Source organism: Cheilinus undulatus, linkage group 6 (genome assembly GCF_018320785.1).
Source record: "Cheilinus undulatus linkage group 6, ASM1832078v1, whole genome shotgun sequence".
NCBI classification, from domain to species: Eukaryota; Metazoa; Chordata; class Actinopteri; order Labriformes; family Labridae; genus Cheilinus; species Cheilinus undulatus.
The window spans coordinates 24,367,754-24,383,293 of NC_054870.1; the positions used below are offsets into that span (position 1 = coordinate 24,367,754).

At 37.3% G+C, this 15,540-nt stretch overlaps 1 protein-coding gene across 2 annotated transcripts in view; it reads left to right on the forward strand.

Moving 5' to 3' along the window:
• ugp2b (UDP-glucose pyrophosphorylase 2b) overlaps positions 1-6,594 on the forward strand; it is a 48,045-nt gene extending 41,451 nt beyond the window's left edge. For both annotated transcript variants that reach the window (XM_041789697.1, XM_041789698.1), the window contains 3 exons: positions 2,427-2,669; positions 2,819-2,923; positions 3,487-6,594. In XM_041789697.1, the coding sequence (XP_041645631.1) occupies positions 2,427-2,669; positions 2,819-2,923; positions 3,487-3,594 (456 nt within the window). In that variant the 3' untranslated portion in view covers positions 3,595-6,594. The remainder of the gene's footprint in view (positions 1-2,426; positions 2,670-2,818; positions 2,924-3,486) is intronic.
• Positions 6,595-15,540: the final 8,946 nt, after the last annotated feature.

The window sequence follows — 15,540 nt, forward strand, 5'->3', positions numbered from 1 at the left end:
CAGAGCCTACTCTGCCAAGTACAACTGTCTATCTATTTTGAAATTAAATTGTAAAATTTAGGACAAGAGTGTTCCTGAATGAAGAATTGTTGTTCAGCTTTCAAAAATTGATATATAACAAGTTTTTACTCTGTTTTTTAAGTGCAAAGGGTAAGTTCAACACTTTAAGGTGTAATGCAGGGAACACACTACTAGTTATTCAGGCTTATTTTGGGCCTGATTCCTCACTTTTGACAAAAGTAAGCAAAGTCCCAAATTTTTTCTGTGATTCTAAAGATCATCTTGCCAGATTTTTCTATGTTTAAGCTTAACATGTTCAGTATTTACAACCTGGTATCTTAAGGTGATGTGAGTACCAAGTACCAAGAACTTTAAATCGCAGGGACTTCTCAGCCTATGTTTACACCACCTCTTTGACTTATCCCATAGTTTTTTCCTTCACAAGTTTTATTCACCACAAAAACTGTCTTTGTCAATGTTTCTCCCTGTTGCTTCCCCTCTTTGTTTCCTCTAGTCACATTTGACTTCATCAGCAATCAGACATTAACTAATTAATGAATCAGTTAATGTCTACTGGGCTGTTTTTGTTACAGACTTCTTTATATGGATTAGCATGAATTTTTCAAGCTTGGTCACAAAGCTCAGTGTCTTCCCTGCACATGTTTATCATTTACCAAAGCTCTTGGTCCCTTTTAAAGCAGTACAGCTCAGATCTAACTTGATGTGACTTGATGTTATTTTGGTTGCCCCCACTCAGAGGCACGACACTCCGCCTCTGCTCCCTTCCTGCAGTGGAGGAGCACCTCCTGAGGGTATGCAAATCTGCCACCAACATAATAAATTCACTGATGAACACAGGCCTTATGCCTGATTTCTGATTTTCTTGGCCTATAGATGTAAATTTCCAGCCTCTGGTCACAGAATCACACGTTGTGACATAGCAAGTGTTATGTAAGCGGTGATAACTGTGAGAGCTTTGTGGCTTTACATAAGTGTGTAGTCCCATTTAGGGCAGAGAGTGTCACTAAACTTACAGAGTCAAAGGAGCCTGTTTCTTTTGAACACCGCTATAGCTCTATACTGTTAAAACTGTGTGCACATTTGTTTCAAAAAGGCACTTAAGATAAAAGCCTCTGTGAAATGAATGTTATATAACTCCCACTGTTAGTTATACCTGCAACCTGTGAACTATTATGTGCCGTTATATCACTGTTGTTCTGTGAAACCTTTCGGAGTCTAATTTTAGTTCATAGAATTTACCTCTGTGACCTCAGGAAACAGTATAACCTCCTTAACTTGAAGTTCAGTCCACAGGAGTGCTCGAAGCTCTGTGTGGCTGCACTGAGACACAGTGTTGCTTTGTGCTAACAAATAATACACTATATGGATGAAAGTATTTGGCCATTATGATTTCAGGTGTTTCAGTTAGACCCGTTGCCACAGGTGTACAAAATCAACACCTAGCCATGCAGTCTCCATTTACAAAACAATTGACAAAATGAAAAGCTCAGTGATTTCAAGCGTGTTACTGTGTTAGGATGGCATCCCTGCTGAAAATTCAACAGCCAATTTTAAGTGATACTATTAGAAAGTTTAGGAACAACAGCTCAGGCACAAAGCAGAAGACCCAGTCACCCAGTCAGATGGATATGTTTGTGTTTGGCAGATGCCTGGAGAACATTACCTGACTGACTGCATAGTGTCAGTTATGAAGTTTGGTGGGGGAGGGATATTGATATGTTTGGGTGAGGCCCCTTATCTCAGGGGTAGGGCAATCTTAATGCTGCAGCATACCAAGATATTTTCTTGGTATGCTGTGGCTTTGTGGCAACAGTTTGGGGAAGGCCCTCTTCTATTCCAACATGACTGTTCCTTAAGTGCACAAAGCAAGGACTATAAAGACATGGTTTGATGAGTTCAGTGCAGAAGAAGTTGACTTCCCGCACAGAGCCCTGACCTCAACCCCACTGAGCACCTTCGGGATATGGCATGAACAGCCCTTTTCAAGTTCAGCCACAAATTCTCTATTAGACTGAGGTCTGGGTTTTACTCAGCCACTCCAGAACGTTCACCTTGTTGTCTTTAAACCATTTCTGTGTAGCTTTCACTGTATGCTTTGGGTCATGTCTTGCTGGAAAATAAATCTTCCCCCAAACCGTAGTTCTCCTGCAGACCTAATAAGACTGTCCTCCAAGATTTTCCTATGTTTTGCCACATTCATTTTACCCTCTGCCTTTGCAAGCCTCTCAGGACCAGCTGCTGAGAAGCATCCCCACTGCATGATGCTGCCACCTCATGCTTCCTTATTCAGTGATACTAAGAGAGAAAAAGACAGCTCATAAACTTACATGGACCACTACCCTAAATTACAGTATGTACACAATAACCACATCTCCTTTCTCCTCTTTTCTCTTGCTTGTTACCAGACCCTTGATGGCGGTCAGAATGTCATCCAGTTGGAGACCGCTGTTGGCGCTGCCATCAAATGCTTCGACAATGCACTTGGGATCAATGTACCTCGAAGCCGCTTCCTGCCCGTCAAGACCACGTCAGACCTGTGTCTTGTCATGTCCAACCTGTACAGCCTGGAGGCCGGCTCCCTCACCATGAGCCCCAAGAGGGAGTTCCCGACAACGCCACACGTCAAACTGGGCAGCTCCTTCACAAAGGTAACCATCACAACATTTTAGTCATTTTGAAAATGAGATTCTATAGATTTTAGAGTTTTTCAAAAGTATCCAAAGAGCTGAATTTATTTAAAAAGATCTTCAAAATGTAGATTGTTAAGATAACTCCTCTTCTGTCCATCTGCATTCAGGTACAGGAGTATCTGACTCGCTTTGAGAGCATCCCTGACATGCTGGAGCTTGACCACCTCACTGTGTCTGGAGACGTCACCTTTGGGAAAAACGTTTCTCTCAAGGTAAGCATGTTTTCTCACTGAATAATGCATGGACCCTAGACTACAAGCATTACTGTTTGCACTCTTGAAATGAAATCTGTTTTTTAAAGGTATCAGGGGAACAATTATCTGTGCTCAACAACAAAAAAACAAACACAGAGGACAGTTTGGTAAAGATCAGCCAGTGAAAGCCCTCAACTATTCATTCCTATGCCCTCACTGATAGTGTTAGATGCTTGAGATGCACTTTCGGCATAGAAATGTTACTAACTACATTGGCTTCCATCTTTATTTATGGTAAGTTTTACTATAAACTCATGAGAGAGAGAGAGTGTCCTTTTCCTGTGCAGGAAAATTTAGAACATCCCGGCTCTGTGTTCTTGTTTTAACCAGGACATTTAAAAACAGCGTAACAGAAGCTTTCAGTGTTAAAATCTTTCAAAGTGAGCAGCCCCGCTGGCAGGAGGCTGTGATGCTGTCATTGATTTATGGCTTTAATTAAATCCTGGTGTGAAAGTGTCGCCCTGTCGTCCTTTCTCTCTCTTACAAACACAAACTAACCTCATCACTCGTCCTCCTTGCAGGGCACCGTCATCATCATCGCCAACCACGGAGATCGGATTGACATTCCAGCGGGCTCCATGCTGGAAAACAAAATCGTATCTGGCAATCTCCGCATCATGGACCATTAATGCCTTGATAAAACACCCTGCACACACAAACATATGCACACATCCTGATCATGTCGCCCATTCGGCTTCATCCCAGTCATGTGACCTATTTGTCTTTTTCCCTGACACCAACAGATTGTGACGTGAAGTGTTGTTTTCCTGGAGGCTATATGATGTGTGTGCTTGTGCAGCCCCATTCTGCCAAGGATTAATGTAGCTGGGATATACTGCCCTCTACAGTCTGTTTATGATAATTCATCTAACAGTAGTAATAATGAGCAACTTTAATCATTGACTTATAACCACAGCCAAATGTTATTTCTAATTCTTTTTTCAGTTACTGTAGTTATTTAGTTTCTTTGTCAGAAAGTAAAACCTTGAAAAATACACATAAAATACACAAAACACAACTATAAGATTGATAATATTTATCAATATTAAGGAGCTACACGTTCAAGAACAATTCAGATGATTTAATCATTATCTTCAGCTTCAGTCTGCTTTAACAGCACTATAAATGCAATCACATGGAGAAAGATAAAGTCATTGTTCTTAACAGAAGAGTTAGTACTATTTTTTCCAAGCACAGCGGCACAGGATGGTTCCACAGTCAGATGTCACAGCTTTGGTAAAGTGAAAAAATAATTGTTAAATGAGGGTCATTTATCAATAATTTAGAACCAAACTGGGAGCCTTTCTCCACACAGTTCATCTGTCTATTATCAGTTACAATTATGTTCAAACTTGTGCAAAATAATCTTAAAAATGTCTCATGGCTATAGCTTATTATCTATCATTGATAGATAGTGGATTTCATCACCCACTGAGATTATTGCTCCTGGGTTAAACCATATCTAGTCAAAAATGTTAAAAAAGTTTCTTGCCTACTACATAATTCTGACTGAAGGCAGACTGGGTCCAAAGGTTTCAAAAGGAAAACCTTTTACCTCAAATGGCATTATTTATTGGTGTTAGCCTGTTTCGTGCAGCACAACAAGCAGTTATGACAAGATATTAACATCTTTTCCTTAAACATCAGTTTAAGTGTAAATTGTCTAAGCAAAAAGTTGAATATCTCCTTGCAGTTATCAAACTTTTTTTTGGAGTTTTCTCTCTGACAACTTGACAAGTTGAAATTAAAATTTCACTCTGTCTTTGGGCTGTTTTGGGTGTTAACCAAATCCGTCTCTTATCAGCTTAATGCTGAATGTATGTATTTTTTACCAACAGTTGTTCTTTTGGAGTGCTGCTCTCCATGTAAGTTTGTGCTTAAAAAGAACTTAGTCAAAATTTTACTGTGAAGTAAAAATATTTCAGTAAAATTTTCAGGCATTTGCTTGAAGTCACTTGAATACCATCTTTAAATCCGCTTAAAGTCGCTGTAAAGTGAAATCCAAACTTTGTCTCTTAACTTACTAGATATGTGGGAATAAGATGGCTGTAAACAAGTGGAAACGCTGAGGTCTATGTGTGACCTAATTTTTGGATTCAGCCCATTAAAGTCATGCACTTCTTCACCTTTTCTAACCTGCCCTCCTAACGCTACAACCATATGAAAACATCGAGCAGTTCATCTCAGTACAGTCTGTTGTTAGCCGATGCCACTACCTTCATTAAAAGTTACATGCTTTAAGTAAGGTAAATGTCAGATCTTAGCGGAGGGATAAAGACATTCCTTACCTTGATAAATAATAATAATACAATAATAATACAAAATAAACACATGACTTTATTTTAACACAGTTTAATAATATTTGTCATCTTGCTGTGTCCCCTTGTTTAATGTTAAGTGGCATTTGACAGGAGATTAGATCAATTAAATCACGTAAACATACTGTTTTTTTTTTTCTTTTAAACACGTAGAATATATAGAGTATTTGTGCTGGAACTCCAATACAATCAGGTTAAAGTCACTCGCACCGAGGGTGGGAGAGCTGTATTGGAATTGGTCTGGTTCATCTTTTTTTTTTTTTTTTTTAATCACACCCCAGCCTTTTCTGGGCCCCTTAAGATGCTCAAAAACCAGCACAAATATGTGGGGTCTGAAAATGCAAGGTTGACATAGGTTTCATAGATGACCCTCAGGAATAGCGCCACCTTTCGTGCTTATACAGAACAGCCCCAAAAGAGACTTAGGCCTAGAGTTGTGAAATTTGGCTCACAGATTCGGTTCAGGGAGCTCTACAAAAAAGTCTGCTGGAGCAAATCTCTAGCTCCAACAGGAAATCTGCCATTTTGAATAAATCAACCAAAAATGAGGTGTTTTTGGCCTGTTCCAGGAGTCATACTTGATCATCCTAGTTCCATTTTGGGTTGTAAATATGAGTTAAAGCATTTCACAAAAGTTGTCATGGAATTTGTTTTACTTATATTCAAAACAACAAGTTAAAAAATTAAGAACAAAAATGTATTTGTGGAACCATACATGAAGTTTGTGCTTGGAAATAAATAACTCAAGTTCTTCTAGAGCCACAATGACCTCCAGATAAAAGAGTGTAGAACAAATTTTATTTATTTACAACTCCAGCGACGCAGGAGTTTGTACCACTGAGGAGAAACTTCAGATTTTATTTTCCCTGACTGTGTCCCCTTACCACATGGCTGAATTGCTCTGTGTTGAACTGAAATATTCAGGTGAAGGCCTTTTTCAGTGATGCAGATGATGAAAAAAGTAAACAGTTTTGTGCATTATTTTAGTTAGTTTGTTCACCTCGTGACCTTAATGTTGTGTGAAACCTCATGCCTTCTTTACAGTGTCAAATCCGTCCTGTTGTCTCTGTCCCATCACACAAAGAAAGATAGGAGGTGCTGTTCTTTCTGTCACATTCATTTTCACATTAAGACAGTAGACTTTTTTTAAAACATGAACATAGAGGTGAAGCGTGAGAATACTTGAGATGGGTTCGACATGTGGACCGAGAGACAGAAAGCAATAAGTGTTGATCTGTGACGGTGACGGGGTCTCAGCCCAGCCCAGCTCTGTTGCATCAGAGCTGAATAAAGTGCAATATGAAATAACAAGCATCTGTCTTCTGTTGTTTTTACACTCGCAATTGATGTAAAAGGGAGATTCCTGCTTGTCTTTTTGGACATCTGTTTCCTGTCTTTGTGCTAAACAACACTAGTGATAAGCCTACCATAGCATCTGATAAATAGACTCATATGAGAGTGTTATCAGTAATTCCAAAAATCAAAACTTTTTTTATTACTTTATTTGCTAGAAAAATTTTCATCCATGTTTTGTGGATTTTTTGTAACTTTAATGAACATGACACATGTAAATTCATGTATTTTTTTCGATGCAATTAATCTGGTCCAAAATTGTCGTCCTGTCACAAAATGTAATCAATTCAAGGCTGTCTTCAAAACACTGAAATTTAAACAGGTAAATGTAATTTGTTAAAATGTACCTTCAGAAATAAGCACCTGATTTCTGTCCTCCATGAAAGGATAAGTAAGATAGATTCATTTGCAGAAATAAAAAAGTAAAAAAAGAAGTGATAAAGAGAAAAAACACTGCCACTTTATCCAAAGTTTATAAATTTGCTTTTTAAGAGTTTTATAAAGATTTTGTCTTCTTGGCAGGATTAAATGAATGGAAAGTCTCACATCATTAATAGTGATATATATTAATCTGAAAGGTGAACAGTATTTATCTGTAATGTGTTCTTTCACTGCCATCATTTTAAAACATAATGTCAACAGATTACACTGATATCAAATATCAAACAAATACTTGATCTTATAATTACAGTATAGTCTAAAGTATTCTGTTAATACATCTTTTTGGATTTTTATGTAGTGATATCTTGGTAGTAAAACATCTGGAACATCGTCTGCAGCTCAGTCTCAGTCTTCAGGCGGCCATGATGGAAAGAGGCTGAGGCAGCAGTTCTGATGTAGGTGTCAAACTTGTCATGTGCCAGGGACCAGAGCTGTTTGTTGGTTCTTTAAATGTCATACATCTATGGGAGACAAAACAGATGACATCATAATGTGCAATTACTGAGGGAAGATATGTTAGCTTTAAATTTCACCAATTTTTGTATTTCTAGGAATTTGGTAGTTTTTTTTATTTTTTATTTTTTTATTTTTTATTTTTTTGTAGCCTGTTTCACTACAACTCCTCTTAACATTAAAACATAAAACAAAAGCTTATGCATTAAAAAAGAGAAAAGAACATACAAAGTGACTTCTTAAAGCTCTTTTTTACAATGTTCTCCCTTTTTCTTTACACTCTGTATGACTTAATTTGATAGGCAGCTCCTTTTTATGGAGGCATTATGTTTTCAGGTAGTCTGTATGTCCAGCTGCTTATCTGTCTTGGTTGTTGTAGTCTATGTGATATCTCGAAAACACTTTTAAGGATTTTGACTTCAAGCTTTGCACAAATATTCTCCTAGCTTTAAGATGAAATAATTAGATTTTGGAGGTCCGGGTCATGGGGTAATGGGGTTTTCATTAGCTATTGAACAAACATCCACTCAGACTCAAGATCAACTGATTAGATCTTGGGTGTCAAAGTCATCGTGCCTCATGATCAGTCCATGTTTATAGCATTTCTATGAATCACACTTCTACAGAAATACTACAGCCTTTCTTTTTGACTGTCCTCTGTGCTGTAACTGTCCCGCAATTGATTATATCTAACTGCTTGGCAGTCGTTCAAATTTCATCACTTCATTACAATAAATTACTGTTTGGTCAGTGCTGCTTAATTTTTTTACAGATACAGTGAAACCCTCACCTTCCAGTTTCCATATGTTTTTTGCAGATATTTGATTTATTTTTTTCTCTCTTAATTTTATTTATTTATTTTAAATTGTAGAAGGTAACACTTACAACCCGATTGTGTGGCTGACGTCTGTCTATCAGAAGAACTCGTCCTCCCACATCCTTTTGTTTTGCAGTGAATCTGTGAGTTGAGTTTTGAAGAGTTGTAGAAGTCTCAGAGCATCCAACTCGGCCCACTACGATAAAATCGTTGGTCGCAACAGCTGTGTGATATCCCAGTCACCCAGAGAATATCACCTCTCTTGGTATGAAGACATCACTGATCCTGCACTAGCACGGTTTGTGCTGATTTGGTTTGAGTAATACGCCATCTTTATATTGAATCAGTAGGAGGATTACAGGAGGAAAGTTACAGCAATGAACAAACAGATACAGAGTCTCTTATATAAATCATGTACACCAAAACTGAAAGTTTAGGTCTGCATACATTCCCCATGCAACACCCGCTCTACTGAAGGATGTGCTGTTCCAGTAAATCACTTCACCGTTGTTTCCTTCAGCAGTGGAAGAATCTGGAAAGACTTGTTCACCATGTCATAATGGGGAAATAACCCACATAGGAGGGGAATTTCTGAGGTCAGTTTTAAAACATAATATCTAATATGATGAACATCACAAACATCAAAAATCTTTCAAACTAGGCAACCAGCTTCCCAGCTGGAGGGATTTTGGAGGGACTGAAGTTGACCACACACATGTGTTTTGGACTTGTCCCCTCATTCAGCCTTTGTTCAATGAGATAGCAGCAATTATTTAAAAAATCTTGGGTTTTACTATCAGTACAGCATTTACATCCCTCTATCTTGGACATTTCCCAGATTGTCTAAATAGTAATGATACCTATCTCCTAAAAATCTTGCTTGTAAGGAAAAAAGCCATTACAAAGTGCTGGTCTCTTTGTTAGAATTATAAAACAGCTGCATCATTTGGAACAGATGACTTATTCTATACAACTTCAAAAAGATCTTGGAGAGAAACGGTGGTAAAATGGAACATTATTTTAGCCAATTAATGTTTGCTGGGGTTTTGATAGTGGTCACATGTGCATGTATGTCATTATGGGTATGTATATGGGTGTATGTGTATACAAACATAGATATGTGTGCATGGTAAATATAAGTTTTTGTACATCTCATTTGAATGAGGCAATTTTGTTGCCCTTAAGTTTGTACCAATCCAAGACCTCATGATTATCCGTGTTTTTTTTTGTTGTTGTTATTTTCTTTTTTGTGTTTTTTTGTATTGTTTTGTATTTTAGTATTTTAGTATTTTAGTATTTTTGTATTTTTGTATTTTTTTTTTTTTGCTTTGTTTTACCATATCTGCAATTGTGTTCTATCTATAAACTATTTTAAAAAAAGTTTCAAAAATAATCTTTCAAACTATTCCCAACATGTCCTCATTTAGTGCTCGATATACTGTCCATCAAATGTCTTCCGGGCTTTCTTAGCATGTTAGCATGTTGGCAATTATATGACTAAAGAGGGGACTGCTTATTTTACACCTGCGTTCAACGTTAAATAAAATATATATTTTTAAGTTTCCTTATTGTTCCCATTTGGTCCAACTTTGTGATTATTTATATGTTATTAGTAGAGCTGTCAAGATCAATTACATTGTCACAGTTAACTCAGATCTATTGGTGCATTCATATTTGATGTAAAATGTGGACAAGCCAAAAGTCATCTGCAACTTGTGTTATCAACCATTTACTCTTTTAGTCCCCTTATTTCTTCTTCAATCCATAACTTTTTTTTTTTTTTTTTTTTTTTTTTTTTTGTGGTTAAGGTCATGTTTGATCTACCCTTAAAAGTAAGTCCATTTACAAACAGGAGGTCAATTACCATCAGTTAAAGGCAGTAGAAAAATTACAAAAAACAGTTTACAATGTATAATAGTGGAATTCTAAAATGTCATAACATGGAAGTGCTTAATTGCAATTAACTGCAGAAATTCTGAAATTAATCATGTTTAAAAATCGTTAAAATTTAACAGCCCTTGTTATTAGATAGCCTAATGTGCCTTGTTAATTATACTTATTAGTTTCTGTAAATTGTTTTTGGAGCTCCAGTGAAATGAAGACAAACTAGTTTTTCAGTTCAAGAACTTTCCAGAAAATGGATGGCAAAATGTTTTCACTTCAATGTTATGCTATGACTTTTTAAAGAGCAAAACATAGTTCAAACACTGAGTACACTCCTCCAAAACCTGTTATACTGAACTCTTTATTTTTATTCAGTAAAAACAAACTTTACATTTGAGTTTAAAAGTCAAAATGCAATTGATATGAAATCAGTATTACAGTCATAATTCTGTAACGGCAAACAGGAGTAGTTGTTTTTTGTTTTGTTTTGGGTTTTTCCATCAAAATATGAGGACTCAACCAGGACATAAACAAAAAGTGTGGGGTTCCGATGTAACCCTGGCTGTCTGAGTGAAGAGGCTATCTCTCTAACCCGTACATGTGATGTACTGGGGTGGAGAGATGGTCTCTTCAATCAGACAACCAGGGTTACATCGCAACCCTGCGTTATCAGTGTTATCAGTGCTATCAGTGCTATCATCAGTGCTATGTGTCATCAAAAGCTCCACCCTAGTCTCCGACAATAAACCCTCATGGACTTTAAAGATGCCAGGCGTACAGAGCATGAGTCTGTGAGGGCTGAGATGCTATCAGAATGAGTAATGGGAAACACTATAATGACATCATATGTTGCCTAGAAACAAGATGTGCTTTTAAATAACATTAAATAATCTAATATCTGGTCTTCATTTTTTTTTTTAGCAAACTAGCAAAAATCAAAAAGGCATATTAGGTAACCTTTTCTAAGTATTTAACTGAAAACTCCAGTGTTGCTATCATTCTCTGAATTATCCAAAAAGGATAACACCCATACTTGCTTTGCTATGATTCTTTTTAAACCCTTTTAATTAAGGATCGATCATTTCTTCACATGGAGTGAGGGGGGATGAACAATTACAGCCAACACTTCACAAAGTTAGTTCTGAATTTCGGGTGAGTTAATGAAATTCTATCAAACTCTTCACAACCATCAAACACTGTAAAATTTGATGGATAGACATCTCCAAACACTCAGGAAACACAACTCAAAGTCTCTGAGTCCCTGAGTGAGGAGGATATTAGGATTTGACCAAGATCATGTTTGAAAAAACAAAAAATGGCAGTGGAAGACATCTTCAGTGTTTCAATGAAAAAGGGATCTCCAGCTTAAAGGCTGCTGAAGGAATGACAGCTAAAGGAAAATCAGTTCTGTGCATAACTAAAGAAAATAACCTGCTTAGTTTAAGGATGCTTTAAAAACACATATTAGAGAAACAAGACTTTAATCTATACCAGATGTGAAATTATGTTCATATGATGCTGAGAAAGCTACATCAAGCAAATTCATATCTGATAGAGCTACAGTGGTGTGATAAAGTATTTGCCCCCTTTCTGATTCCTCAGTTTTTTGCATATTTAACACACTTGAATGTTTCGGATCATCAAACCAATTTTTATATTTCACAAAGACAACCCAAGTAAATAGAAAATGTAGTGTTTGAAAGATTATTTAATTTTTTAAGGGGGGCAAATTCCAAACCTCTCTGGCCCTGTGTAAAAAAGTAATTGCCCCCCTTGTTAAATCATAAGTTAACTGTGATTAACCACAGTTTTGGAAAGCTGAGTTCAGGACCTGGACCAGTTGCTGTGATTGATGGAACAATGAATTCTGCTGTCTACCAGAAAATCTTGAAGGCGAATGTCCGGCCATCAGTATGTGCCCTCAAGCTCAAGCACTCTTGGGTTATGCAAGTCCACCTCTCAATGGCTCAAGAAAAACTAAATTAAGGTTTTGGAATGGCCCAGTCAGGGTCAAGATAAAACATTTAAGTGTGACAAATATGCAAAAAACTCAGGAATCAGAAAGGGGCTAAATACTTTTTCCACACCACTGTACTTAAAAAACACAGATCAGATCCAGGATGTAGAGGTATTTCATGTTTATGAAAGGGTCTGTTAAACCTTAGAAACATTCAACTTCAAACATCAGAACAAAGTGGGAGAAAGAAGGATATATGAATAGTTTAGAAGAGGAATGGGCAACAATATGGAGATATCAATGGAAAAGTACCAGTTTGTTTAATTATAGAGGATTTGGAAGCATTTGTGAAAATCAAAATACAAACAATAACCATATATTCTTGGACTGTATCATCATCAAGGACTATTAGTGAAACAATACATAAAGCCCAACAAGACAGTTTTAATGTGAAGTTACTTTTAACTTTGAGACCATTTACCTTGGATACAAACCTCAAGAATGGCAGAAAAAGACCTACTGAATATTCTACTGGTGGCTGGTATAAATAAATAAGTAAGTAAATAAATAAATAAAAGCCACATTACATTGACCATGACTGATTTATAAAATCATCCAAGGGGTGAAGACTTTTATAGGCACTGTAATTTGTCTTTAAATAGGGCTTGGTGGGTCCTGATCACTTGAAAACCCCTGTGTTAAAGAATTTCTTTCTTCATAAAATACAACAAGCTATTTAAACTTATCCTTTTTAGGCCCCATGCATATTCATTTTTATGTAAACCAGTCTGTGAACTGCATAAATAGTTTTTAAACCAAGATCTTAATGGAAATCAAACTCTGCACACAGTGAAATGTGTCACTTTTACACTTTATTGTTTAAAGTTGTTACAAAAAGTGTTTGCTGGAAACATTCTTTGCTTTCGCCTTTACAAGCACGAGGAGACTCCAGAGAGGAGAAGAAGACGAGTGAATGAGTGGAGGGAGGAGTGACGAGACAAAATGGACAGGTGGATGTTTGTTTGTGTAAACAACAATTAAAACAGGTCTAAATAACATTACAGAGACAGAGTGAAGCCCTTACTCACAAACTTAATCCACAGAAACTAAAGAAGATTCAGGACACACAAACCTTATATTCAGGATATACTTTTAACTTTGAGGTATCCTCAGAAGAACTTAGCAGTGTGTGTTTGTGTGTGGGCGTTTGACACAGGTCATTGTTTTTCTCCCTGAGGTGAGTCGGTGAGTTGCAGTCCGAGCACGGGGGATAAATATGATCTCTGACCGAAAAACTACATACAGTCATCCTGAACACGAATCCAATCGCTCCATTATACACACATAATTAATGCCTTTGCTTGACGTGTTTAAGGGATAGTTCATGGAAGCTTTGAAGGGAATTTCTACAGTTGGTGTCTCGTTCTTCCTGCACTTACTGTTGCTGCACAAGTGAACTGGATATGCCACAGACATGTTGCAGATGTGTATCAACAGCTGTTCATGACAATTTGTGCTTCATAGATTATATGGACTGTCCTCTTTTCACTCACTGTGAGGTCTCATGCTGTAAATGATACTGTTCAGGTAGAGTGAGGGGTCTTACATTCTCCTTAGCGTAGTTCTCCTGCATTTGCATAAAGCGTCTGTCAGTCTTGACAATAACTGCAACATAAAATAATAATTTCAGATGAACGTACATTTAGTAGTTGTTTTCCTCCAGTTTCCCATCACAACATATGATCCATGCTTTTATCTCTTTAAAAGAAAAGCTTCTTTTATGTAATGAAGTCTGGAAACTCTGGAAACTGTATGCATAAGTTCATCTGCAGAGCTGAACAATATCAGCACTGGTCCTGTCAATGCAAAAAACAATGATTATGATTTTAAATAGATTTCCTGCCAGGTCTCTGCTGCCGTTTTACTTGTTGGTGGGCAAAGTCTTGTAGTTAAGTGCTCTGTAAGGCAAAGGAAATGCTTCATATGGCCCAACAGGCTGCTGTCCCATGTAAATTAATGTCTCCAATGGTGTTTTGAAAAGGCCTCTTGCATCTGCCCTGCTCTTTAGATATTTGAATCAAATCAGCACTGCACAAGGTTTACGGGCTAAAAAGTATATAAATGTTTAAACTAAATGGATGATCATGAGAGAATGAGATGCTTTTAAAGTGAATCTAAGAGAAATCAGCACCTGCAGGGCAGGAGGCAGTTTCTCTGACACGTGCTGTGGTTGAAGGCTCTACAGGGCTTCTGTGCTAAAAACAAGACATTTTGATTGACTCACTGTCTGAGAAAAAAATGTCCAATCACAGATAGCTCTGCTTAACTGCCTTGTCTTTGATCATCCTGTGATAAGATGACCTGCCAGTGTTTTATTTATGTTTTGTGACTCAGATACTAGCTTCTACACCTTCTCTATCCAAGGGGCATAAGTAGCAGTAGCATGCATCACAAACAGGCTTTAAGTCCTGCTGGTGTTCAGAGTATAACTTCAAGTTGGTCACAACTTTCACCTCTCAACCAGACGCAACATAAAACCCAGACGTACGTATGCCCAGTTAGAGCACTCTGCTCATGGAACCTTTAAGGGAAGAACCCGTTGTCATAGCTGCATGACCATATAAGGAGTTTCATGACTTCATGTCACAAAATCACCACAGTAGAAAAAAATGTTTGAAATGTTAAGAGAAGCCTGCAGACTGAAGACTGATATGGAACTGCACATGTGAAGTGTAACTATCATACACAGGGACAAAACCAGTTTAATGACTTTAAATATATTCCAGCATGAAAGCCCCTCTTCAGTGATCTCTGACCCATTTAGGACTTTCTGTTTGCTGTGCATGGAAGTGTTTGTGTGCATCAAACCTGAGTCAGTCAACTACAGTTGTGTTTCACTCCTCACTTGATAAAACAGATTAGACTTCCTGCTGAGTTCAGGGGAGAGCAAACATTCTTGCCTCATTTTTCTCTTTATTATTTTTTCTGTCCCAACAAATAATCACTTGCATTCAGAATCAAGCCTTAAACAGCGCCAGAGTTTAAGTAGTGTTTAAACACCATCACTCCCCGATGACTTTTCATTAAAACCTTACTAAAAAGACCAACGTTCAGTACCAATTCAAGCAGGCAGGAAGATTTTCTAATATTTTAGATTTTTTGTTTTAAACTAAATAGAAAGACAAATACTGGTCAGAATACTGTATTTGGTGAATGATGATAGTCTTTTGCTGCTGACAGTAAGACCCAAACATCACAGCTGCAGCACTCTGTCATTTTAATAACATTACACTCCTCATTTTGTACCATTGGTTTCTCTTCACTTTAAATATAGAAAAAGTATCCGACCTGA